We start from the raw sequence: 12,393 nt of genomic DNA, 5'->3' as shown, positions 1-12,393 counted from the left end.
TAAGGACAGGGTGTAAGCACACTTCTGTTACGCTTTTGCTAAAAGCTTCAACATGAAAACATATCCATAAATATATGTCAAATATAATGTGAAATAAATTCAATATATTTTTATATATTCTAAAATTAATTGATAGTGTGAATATTATGAAACAAATTGATTATTTTTCCTTTATTGTGCAATGAATTCAAAATTCTAATTATTTATTTGAGAATTTGTTTTTGTCATTCACAGAACACTGGAAGTCGCCTGTTGCTCCCACTTAACAGACAACGGTTTCCAAGCCTTAGCAAGAGTATACTTTGGTTTCACAATTTATCATACTGTTTTACTTACATAAGGAATGACTTTTGTTAGGGTTCTTACTACTGTTTTCAAATTAACTTATAGAAATATGCCCATCAATCAGTTCAACGAGCTGGGATCGCAAATCGTATTTGCACCAAAAAGACAGTGAATTTGTACCGCCCAAACAGCGGTTTCAAAAAGTCATTTTCAACACTTCAAAGATTTTCTTTTGTCATTGATTTAAATGGTTGGTTAAAGTGAAGCCATGTAGACTGTACATGGATGCTATGCTGGAGTATGAGCCTGCCTCTTGAGTTGTTTGCTTCACATGATAAGTATATGCCAAATCGCTGATGGTGGCTGTTAGTTTCTTTTATGTGTGAAGTCATTCATTTGAATTCACTTGGCAGATTTAGGCGGAGATACTGTCACAATTTTAAAACTTGAAATGATATGTTCAAATGATAGCTTGCAAACAGTTGTTGTAGTATTGGGTGTAACTGTATGGGTGAGGTCACTAAGCATTCGGAGATGCTTAATGTACTGGTTTCTATCCAGTTTTACACTAACATGTATGCACATATCAAATATTGTTGTAAACATATTCCTTATCAAAATAAGAAGAAATAAAAAGTGATAAAATGACATTCTTATGTTATTAATTTTCTTCTTCAAAACACCTTTATCAAAAATGTGTGGCTTTTTTCTGGATATGGCTTTGTTGTTTAAGCCTAAAGCACTACAACACATCTTTTCTGTTGCAGAATTGCCACAACCTGGAGCGTATGGACCTGGAGGAGTGTCTACAGATCACAGACTCCACCCTCAACTATCTGGCCAGCTACTGTCACCTACTCACAGCTCTCGTATGTTCATGTCTAAAGGCTAATTCTGCAGAATATTAATTGTTTGTCTACTTATATGTGGTTGCAGCAGTGGGCGGATGGATTGGCAGCGTTCACTTAGTTAACCGCATTTTAGCCATCATCACCAAACTTTGACAATATGCATATTGGCAGAGTATCTCAGCCAATTTTAATAACCAGCCATGTTGTCCCAGTCTCTTCAGAGTTAAGGCCCTTGAATTACACAAACTTTATGTTGTCTGCACTCAAATCAAAAAGTTTTTGCCATATCATTACCAAACATTGACAATTTGTGAATGCCATGTTATCCAAGTCACTTCAGAGTTATGGTCCTTGCTGAAATAACACAAATGTTCTGGGTAATTAATATATATACAAAAATTGGCGGGAACTTGTGACAGTTTTAGCTTGACTATTCGAAGAATAGGTGGGCTATACTACTCGCCTCGCCGTCGGCGTCCGGTTAAAGTTTTAGGGCAAGTTGGGATTTTCACTTATAAGTCCTATACCCTACATTCAATTGACTTAATACTTCACGCAGTTGTTCAGGGCCATCACATGATGAGGTTAGATATATATACTCCCTATTATTCTTTACTACAGATTATGGCCCCTGATTGACTATGGAACTTAGGTTAAAGTTTTAGGGCAAGTTGGAATATTTATTATGCCCCCCTTCGAAGAAGAGGGGTATATTGCTTTGCACAGGCATGTCGGTCGGTTGGTCGGTCCGTCGGTAGACCAAAGCTTGTCCGAGTGATAACTCAACAATTCCTGGACGTATGGTCATCAAACTTCACATGAAGGTTGGGCCTGACCAGTAGATGAACCCTATTGATTTTGGGGGTCATCGGGTCAAAGGTCAAGGTCACAGTGACCTTTAATGGTAAATTTTTTTTAAAGCTTGTCCGAGTGATAACTCAACAATGCCTGCACCCATGGCCCTCAAACTTGACATGGAGGTTGGGCCTGACCAGTAGATGACCCCTATTGTTTTTGGGGATCATCAGGTTAAAGGTCACAGTGACCTTGAATGGTAAAAGGTTGTCCGAGTGATAACGTGACAATGCCTGCACCCATGGCCCTCAAACTTGACTTGGAGGTTGGGCCTGACGAGTAGCTGACCCCTATTGTTTTTTGGGCTCAATGGGTCAAAGGTCAAGGTCACAGTGACCTTGAATGGTAAAAGGTTGTTCGAGTGATAACTCAACAATGCCTGCACCCATGTTCCTCAAACTTGACTTGGAGGTTGGGCCTGACCAGTCGATGACCCCTATTGTTTTTGGGGGTCATTGGGCCAAAGGTCAAGGTCACAGTGACCTTGAATGGTAAAAGGTTGTCCGATTGATAACTCAACAATGCCTGCACTCATGGCCCTCAAACTTGACTTGGAGAATTGGCCTGACCAGGAGATGACCCCTATGGTTTTGGGGGTCATCTGGCCAAAGGTCAAGGTCACAGTGACCTGGAATGGTAAAAGGTTGTCCGAGTGATAACTCGACAATGCCTGCACACATGACCCTCAAACTTGACTTGGAGGTTGGGCCTGGCCAGAAGATGGTCCCTATTGATTTAAGGGGTCATTGGGCCAAAGGTCAAGGTCACAGTGACCTGGAATGGTAAAAGGTTATCCGAGTGATAACTTGACAATGGCTGCACCCATGGCCCTCAAACTTGATTTGGAGGTTGAGCCTGGCCAGAAGATTGTCCCTTTTAATTTTAGGGGTCATTGGGCCAAAGGTCAAGGTCACAGTGACCTTGAATGATAAAAGGTTGTCCAAGTGATAGCTCAACAATGCCTGCACCCTTGGCCCTCAAACTTGACATGGAGGTTGGGCCTGACCAGTAGATGACCCCTATTGATTTTAGGGGTCAAAGGTCAAGGTCACAGTGACCTTGAAAGCAAACTCGACAATTCTTGGACCTATGGTCATCAAACTTGACATGAAGGTTGGGCCTGCCCAGTAGATGACCCCTATTGACTTTGGGGGTCATCAGGCCAAGGTCAATGTCACAGTAACCTTTAACGCAAAAAGTTATCAAATCTTCCCCCACTGATATCTTAACAATGCCTGAACCTATGATCATTAAATTTGACATGGATGTTAAGCCTGACCAGTAGATCACCCTTATTGATTTTAGGATTCATAGAGCCAAAGGTCAAGGTCACAGTGATCTTGAATGGTAAAGGTTGTCCGAGTGATAACTCAACAATGCCTGAACCCATGGCCTTCAAACTTGAATTGGAGTTGCATCTGACTTGTAGATGACCCCTTATGATTTAAGGGGTCATCGGGTTAAAGGTCAAGGTCACAGTGACCTTGAACGAAAAAAACTTGTCTTGTGATAACTTGACAATGCCTGCACCCATGGCCCTCAAACTTGACATTTAGGTTTCAGGTGACCAGCTGATGACTCTGGATTTTGAGTTCATAGAGTCAAAGGTCATGACGGTCATATCACACTTTATCCTCACACTTTAATGGTCATAATCTTAAAACAGCAACAAAACAGCTGTCATTTCGGTCCATGCATATTTCATCCAATTGTCCATATAATCCTGACAACATGGCGCTCAGGGGGGGCATAATGTTTGACAAACATCTCTTGTTAATAACTTCTATACCCTTCATTCAATTGACTTAATACTTCACACAATTGTTCAGGACCATCACCCAATGAGGTTAAATAACTCCATATCCTTTATACAAGTTATGGCCCCTGATTGACTTAGGTTAAAGTTTTAGGCAAGTAAAAGTTAAGGGCAAGTTGGGATTTTAATAAAAAAACTTCTATACCGTTCATTAAATGCACTTAATAAAATTCAAAATTATTTACGACCATCTTACAACAAGAAACATAACTCATTTTAAGCCTAAATACAAATTATGGCCCTTGATTTTTTGGATTTTTTTTTATTTCCTTTGAAAGGCATATTTGTATATTCTTAACCACATTTTCATAATGAGTAATAAAGTTATTTGAATGACATGCATCATTGTTTGGGCGGGCTGGTAGGAGGGCAGCATCAAAGTCACCTTATGTATCGAATAATTTTAGTTAGGTTTGACATAAAGAGACCAAACTTGGTATTATTACATCGTTATTGTATTCTTAGTCAATGCGGCGTAGTCGAGCGCGCTGTCTTACGACGGCTCTTGTTCTTCTGCTGTTTACACACAAAAAAACCGGACAAGTATTGGTTTTTTCTTGTTTGCCATTAATAAAAAAGTGTTGTAAATGAAACTTAGTAGACATGTACACTATTACCATTTGCACATGCAAGGCAAGTTTTTGGCTAAAATATTTGTCAAGTTATATTTTTGTAGCTGAATTATAGGAAAGCATATGGGCATTGGTATCTGCTTGTTGCCTATTCTGTACTGAAGTACTAGCTAATGAAGTTTGTCTCCAAAATCCATATTTAACAACATCATGTTGTTTTCCAGAGTCTGTCACACTGTGAGTTGATAACAGATGAGGGTATCCGTCACCTGGGCTCCAGCCCGTGTGCGACGGAGCAGCTGCGGGTCTTGGAGCTCGACAACTGCCCGCTGATCACTGATGCCTCCCTCGAGCACCTGATGGGATGTCAGTGTCTCGAGAGGATCGAGCTCTACGACTGTCAGCTCATCACACGACAGGGCATCCGACGACTTAAGGTAATTTGGTGATCATGAGGTTGATGTCATCTTTTATGGGTGATTAATTTGTGCACTATTGATATTTATGTAAATATTAATACTTTTTACACCAACAAAAGCATGTTTTTTCAATGACCTAACATTTTTAAGGTCAGGTCCCAATTTTTCAAAATATCTATAGCATAACAGGTTTAAGTATATTTCATTAAACTAAATTACCTGCCTTATGAACCAAAACATAGTTTATTATGATTACCATATCCTTCAACCAATTTCTTTTTAAAAGTCTCAAAACTCAAATCAGACCAGAAAAGTACACAGTGAGCTGATGGTTCAGAACTTTGTTCAAGTTAAACAATATTGTTTATGTCATCATTGTTAACTTTCAAATTGTTACTGCCTTGGTATATAATGGATACACTTGTTGTCTGCTGTATTTATTATAATATTTTTGACCACTGCTTCAGCTGAATTTTTATATACGATAATAAATAAAAGTAGGTAGCAGAACTCACTGTCATGGTGAAGGATGGCTCTAAAGAGTCAATTGTCCTAAAACTATAGCATCATCATAACATGTTTCTGATGAAACTACTTTTTTTACAGAACCGGTTACCAAACATTCGAGTGCATGCATACTTTGCTCCCGTAACTCCGCCAGCGAGTGTGGGCGGGGGGCGACAACGCTACTGTAAATGCTGCGTTATCCTCTGACGCGTGACCCTCTCATCTCTATGATCTGTGATTTATTTTCTATAAGCACCAGTATGTACATAGTGGGACATCGTAACAATTGGGCGTATGACAAATTGTGGTATAAACACTCTTAAATACATTTAAAACTTTTGTTGATAAAGATCACTGTATGAACTTTGGTTCAAAATTGGTAACCAACTAACACAATACTCAATGCTTTTATAAGCTGTGCTGTCATGAGTGTCTTTAGTTGCTTCTTCCAAGGTGTCGACATGCAAATACTCGACAAACTTAAAAAAACATTCAAGATGAAAGTTGGTACACATGTTGTCAAACACAATATGAATATTTAAAAGTAAGGCCCATAACTCTGGCTATAATGATAGGCTATTCATGGCCCCTGTCTGACTGGGGAAAATAATAGAAGAAAGCTTACATTTTGTCCTCAGCGGTCTTGTTTAAATCAATTTGTAATAGAAACGTTGGACTGGTTTGGAAAGAAGCATTTTGTTGATTACTTTAAAAGAAAAAAGTAAATAAATTATCTACATTCAAGTTATATTTTTTGAAAGGAGTTAAATGTAAAACAGAATTATTAGCATGTTTTATTTATATTATTACACTTTTGTCATATGCTCATTGCTAAGAGGTCCAAAGTAAAAATGATTGCATTGTTATATATAGATGGTACTAGCATTAAAGGCCCTTTCAAAGTGTAACTTAAGCTGAAATAGTGTTATTTAAATGACTATTTTTGGTTCAAGACTGTTTGCCTGCAAAAACCGAGTGTCAGCAAGTAAGGGAAATAACCCAGGTGTATCTTGTATAAAAAACTACCAGAAGTTGCAGTTCCTGCCATACTCATTTTAATATCATGCTATTCTTTGTCTTTACTTCATAATTGCACATTTTCATGGCCTTTTTGAGGAGTTATATTTGTATTACCATACATAAAATGAACCAATATGTAGGTTATTTTAAACTATTTTTTCTTTGAAAAAGGGACAGTAAATACTGCGGTTTATTGTTTACTGCAGTTATGTTAATTTCATCCAATTTGAACAAGTCTTTCATGTAACATGAATTCATGTCTAGTGCAAATTTTTTTAAATTATTTATAAATTGTTTTTCAAAGCAGGCCATTCTCCTGTCTGTTCTCTATCAAAAGATGTAATGTCATGATATGAGTCATCACGAAATATTATTCATGATTGTTCTATTTTGAACAATTCAATGCAAGTAACTATATATGTCATCAATGGTGTGTAAATATTAGTCAACTATTGATTATCTGGTGTGTGCACATGTGGTTATGTACATATTTATTTGAATGTTGCTTTGTTTTTTGTTAGTAAGAGCGACCTCTTATTTATATATCATATTACATTGTATCAATTGAAAGAAAAACTTGTGTACGATTAAGAAATAGAAAGTTTGCGAATCTAAAGTATTTTCCTCATAAATATGTAAAAAAGTTGGTGATAACTGATGTTTTTTGCAAGAAATTTTTACTTCAATAAATAACTAACTGACATTTTAGTGGAAATTTATCACCAAATTTTGTTCAAGGGTTATCTTGGAGAAGTGTTATTGTGTAAAACACAAAATACAGAAAAATCAAGATTTTAACAATGTTCTTTGTAAATTATTAGTTTTCAGTTAATATCTTCTAAGATTATTTTTTTAAGAAGATTGTAAATTTCATAGAAAATTGAAGATTAATTATATACATAATGGCCATCTGAGTGTATCAAACAGAATTATTTTGTCATTGCAATATTCATGTATCAAAATGATCTGAGAATAAAAATCTACCATGTTTATGTACTCGCTTTGTTTCGAGGCCGTATATAATTTCATTGATTGCGTATTTTATCATTGATTCAAGGTTACGATACTTGTTTTGTATATTTGCCATTCGCGTTTTCTTGTGCAATAAGATTTATTTTGTGATGGAATTGTTTTGGAGCTATGATGTTAGTTTTGTTTGTTAAGAATCTTACTGAGATTGCAAATAAGGATGATTGAGGTCAAAACAGATCTGGATTGTATGTAAGAAACAGTATTAGTTAAGAACAAATTGTTTTAATAAGAAACAGCTTCTTTTTTTTTCTTTTGTGCATATTCTGTTGAGTTTTGTTGCTGGTAGCTATTTATTAGTTTTTTAATATAACATGGTGACAGTAAATAAAATGTTTCTTTGGCATTTCTTGAAATTGGTACAAAAATATCTTTGACCTGAAGGTTTTATTTTTCCTTTTGAAAACAATCCTTTTTCGTAACAGAATTAAGGAGTTAAAAATCCTACCTACCTACCTGCACCTAAACATATTGATAAGGAAATGCTAAGCAAACATTTAATTAGTTGTGGCCTATCCAATCACAGACTTCATGAGGCTACACAGACATGTAGATGAAGCTACACAGACATGTACGTGAAGCTACACAGATGTGTACATGAAGCTACACAGACATGTACATGAAGCTACACAGATGTGTACATGAAGCTACACAGACAAGTACATGAAGCTACACAGATGTGTACATGAAGGTACACAGACATGTAGATGAAGCTACACAGATGTGTACATGAAGCTACACAGACATGTACATGAAGCTACACAGATGTGTACATGAAGCTACACAGACATGTACATGAAGCTACACAGATGTGTACTTGAAGCTACACAGACATGTACATGAAGCTACACAGACATGTACATGAAGCTACACAGACGTGTACATGAAGCTACACAGACTTGACATGAATTTACACAGACTCAATATGAAGTTACACAGACATATGAAAATTGCAGTTGAATCTTAATTTTGTTTGCAAACTTAATTTTAAACTTTTATTTGCTGATTTTCACATTTACTGATTTCCTCATGCTACCGTATAAGTCATTCTAAACGTGTACAATATACTCATACCTTGATGATGCATTGCACAACAAACAATATATTTTATATAAAAAAATGTACACTATTACTATTTCTGTAAGTTCAGTTATGTTGGAAGTCTGTTAATTGTAACAATGCTGATCAAAATGTAAAATTGGCATTAAAAACAAAACTGCAGTGATTGAAATTGATAAATCCTTCTAAAGGATATGTAATACAATGTGTGATTTGAAATGAATCTTATAGTAGAAATACTATGTGTTATATGTGAAAATGAATCATTCTGCTTGATGTTCAAACATTTCATTAAAAATGAATGAAGTGTATCATGAATGGTTTCCACCTATGCTTTATCGTATTTATTGCTATCTCTTGGATATTAACTGTCTGTGAATTTATGTTTTATTTTGTATAATTAAAATATGCTTAAATGTATCACTGTGTGTTTTTAGCTTAACTTTGTTCTTGTAAAAAAAAACATTGTTTTCGGTAGGATCTAAGGGTAAAGGCCACACATTGTTTTTGGTAGGATTTGAAGGTAAAGGTCACACATTGTTTTTGGTAGGATTTAAAGGTAAAGGTCACACATTGTTTTTGGTAGGACCTAAAGGTAAAGGCCACACATTGTTTTTGATAGGACCTAAGGGTCAAGGTCACACATTGTTTTTTATAGGACCTAAGGGTCAAGGCCACACATTGTTTTGGTAGGACCTAAGGGTCAAGGTCACACATTGTTTTTGATGTATCTAAAAGTAAAGGTCACACATTGTTTTTGATAGGATCTAAAAGTAAAGGTCACACATTGTTTTTGGTAGGATCTAAAGGTAAAGGCCACACATTGTTTTTGGTAGGACCTAAGGGTCAAGGTCACACATTGTTTTTGGTAGGATCTAAAGGTAAAGGCCACACATTGTTTTTGGTAGGACCTAAGGGTCAAGGTCACACATTGTTTTTGGTAGTATCTAAAAGTAAAGGTCACACATTGTTTTTGGTAGGACCTAAGGGTCAAGGTCACACATTGTTTTGGTAGGACCTAAGGCTCAAGGTAATTTAAAATGAATGTGACCTTGGGAAAACAATATATGTGATGTTCAAAGGCATATAACGGTAAATCTTGAAACGTATATGGTGAGAAATTTTAGAGAAATTAAGTTTTTGCAATAAGGTATACACCAAATATACCGTAAATTAAATGTCTGGTTACCTGCATACCAGGCAGGAAAATCCTGTGGAGAGAAAAACAAGCGCGGTACACTTATTTCACGTCTTTCAGATTTTTAGAGCAGGCACCTCATGAGTAACTGTATAACATACCCAGGGTTCACTTTGACCAAGAATTATGACACCTGGTCGCATTTCTTTACCTATATCTGGTTCGACATGGCAGTCTTTACCTGTAATTCTCAAAGTGTGGACTTGTTGGAAAAGGTCTTACCTAAAAAGCTATATTACCAAGGCGGCCTAAGATGCAATATTAAACAAATACTCTAATCTTATATTCACCCCCATGGCGTGATTAATTGATGTATAATGCTCAGATGATAAGTGTTATGAGATAGTAATATTCATAATATGTTTACAGATTTTCTTATCAATTTTTGACGTTCTTATCAAAATTTGGACCGAATCATTCGCTTATTTCAACAAAAGTTAGTCATGACTAAACAATTTGAGATAAGTGTATGACCATAAGGGTTGTGCTGTTCAAACATTGGTTTGACATGACATTGAGGGGTCCTGGGGTTCTGGCCAAATTAAGAAATACCTGTGCGCCCGTCGAGTAGCCCTGATAGATGGGTGTCCATGGTAGGCGTATTATCAATAAGAAACCTTCCGGTTTAAAATAATATAACAGTAAATGAATGTAAATAATGTTTAATATTGCAAAGTAATCTTATATTAATGCCAATTGATAACCTTTTGTAATTATTTTATGATTTAAAGATAAAAATTCTGATTAAAATATTGGGAGAAATCTGCAAATTTGAAATGTTTAATAAAAGCAATTATGTAACTCAATGCCATGTTTACGACACGCTCAAGTGCTTGGTGCAAAAAAGTACGTTTTTACCTCCAAAAGACTGATTCTAATTGCAGGATGTACTTCAGACTTTTTTCACCAAAAGATAGAACAACTTATCACAGGAGTAGAAGAGTGATTATATTAATTAAAATCTGAAAAATAAGGGGATTTGAGGCAAAACCATGTTTATTACTTCCTATTACACAGAAAAAAACCGGGTTTTAATACAAACACTATGCTTTGCTATTTCGCAAAGAGGTAGACGAGAGCGGATTTTAGGTTTTATAACAAGGCATTGTTTTGGTGGAATTTAGGAAGAATTGTTTGTTTACATTTTCAATTTCAAGAGTTCTCTTTTTGCTGTTTGCCTAAGTTTATATGTTATTGTTCCAGGTTTGCTCACGTTTGTTTACTAGTAATCCATAATGCATAAAGAATGAAAAATGCCTGTTACCATTTTGACACCGGTAAATCCATTGCAGGTATATTGAGCACTAGCCTCGCCTTAATCAGTCAGTATTTGATAGGTCGCAGGGGGCCTTTAGGCTGTTGGTACACGAACGAAATACAAGAGGACATACTTCTGTCATACTTTTGGGGAATGCCTTTGACACCACTCGCAAATATGAGGTAAAAAAAATCCCCGTTACATCGACTGCTCTTCGTGAAGTCCTTGGACGCTTGATTTGGTCAAGAAAGTGCAAGACTTCTGGCAAATCAACATGTGCTCCCGAAAAAAATGTTAGCATTGTAAAGCACTGTCACCCGTGCATGATAATCCTCACAACATAGCATCGATTAATTTACACGTGCGTCTTTGCAGTCCGTGAATACCGCAATTAGCTCGACGCGCCGGGCCATGGAAATCACCGGTTCGCGAAACATCGCGCGTGATCAATGAGAAAAGCGCCTCGTTATGATTAACTACAAAGATCAGAAAATCAATAGGATATTGATGTAAAAATATTTAAAAGGTTTCGTTTCATTTGAGACGGTTATCCTATGAATTAACTCGGGCTTTATTTGCTGGAATTGTGGCCCAGGGGCTATGCTGCTATTTTGGATAAAATCAGGAGCTATAATTAACTACCGTGAATCCCTGAACCAGCATCCCTGGATGATATTGATAGAAAGCTCGTCTGCTTTTTAAAGAATGAGTCGAATTAATGATGACGTCGTCGATACATCATGACTGCGTGCACATGTTAATGCTTGTTTAGTGACTATTACTTGGTTTGTTTAAAGGTGTAACCACATGTTCACTATAGCAATACTAACATGTGCAGTAAGTGTCATAACTCTTACTAAAATGTATGTTGAGTTACGTCCCCTGATCAGCTGAGAAGACGGACGAGCGATGGCATCCAAGTGTGGTATTCTTATTTTAGATATCCACACAACAGGTTAGACGACGTCCATGCTAGATAGCCACACCACAGGTTAGACGGCGTCCATGCTCGTGTTTTAAATATCTTCACCACAGGTTAGACGGCGTCCATGCTTGTGTTTTAAATAGCCACACCACAGGTTAGACGGCGTCCATGCTTGTGTTTTAAATAGCCACACCACAGGTTAGACGGCGTCCATGCTAGATAGCCACACCACAGGTTAGACGGCGTCCATGCTAGATAGCCACACCACAGGTTAGACGGTGTCCATGCTAGATAGCCACACCACAGGTTAGACGGCGTCCATGCTCGTGTTTTAGATAGCCACACCACAGGTTAGACGGCGTCCATGCTTGTGTTTAGGATAGCCACACCACAGGTTAGACGGCGTCCATGCTTGTGTTTTAAATATCTTCACCACAGGTTAGACGGCGTCTATGCGCTTGTTTTAAATATCAACACCGCAGATTAGACGGCGTCTATTTTCGTATGTCGAGTATGAAATAGATTGGGGGTTTTCTATTCATTTGACACTTTTTATAATATAAAATTTTATACGTACAGCCAGTTATGTTGATACAAAA

General features: G+C 36.8%; 1 protein-coding gene across 1 annotated transcript in view; it reads left to right on the top strand.

Annotated features, from left to right (window-relative positions):
- The window catches only part of LOC128234308 (F-box/LRR-repeat protein 2-like), a 38,166-nt gene extending 29,333 nt beyond the window's left edge, over positions 1 to 8,833 (top strand). Inside the window, exons 11-14 of the mRNA XM_052948475.1 lie at positions 235 to 295; positions 1,053 to 1,154; positions 4,604 to 4,816; positions 5,405 to 8,833. Of these exons, the coding sequence (XP_052804435.1) occupies positions 235 to 295; positions 1,053 to 1,154; positions 4,604 to 4,816; positions 5,405 to 5,512 (484 nt within the window). The 3' untranslated portion in view covers positions 5,513 to 8,833. The remainder of the gene's footprint in view (positions 1 to 234; positions 296 to 1,052; positions 1,155 to 4,603; positions 4,817 to 5,404) is intronic.
- The last annotated feature ends 3,560 nt before the right edge of the window (positions 8,834 to 12,393 follow it).

This window comes from Mya arenaria, chromosome 5, assembly GCF_026914265.1.
Source record: "Mya arenaria isolate MELC-2E11 chromosome 5, ASM2691426v1".
In the NCBI taxonomy this organism is placed as follows: Eukaryota; Metazoa; Mollusca; class Bivalvia; order Myida; family Myidae; genus Mya; species Mya arenaria.
This window is presented reverse-complemented; position numbering and strand designations above follow the sequence as displayed.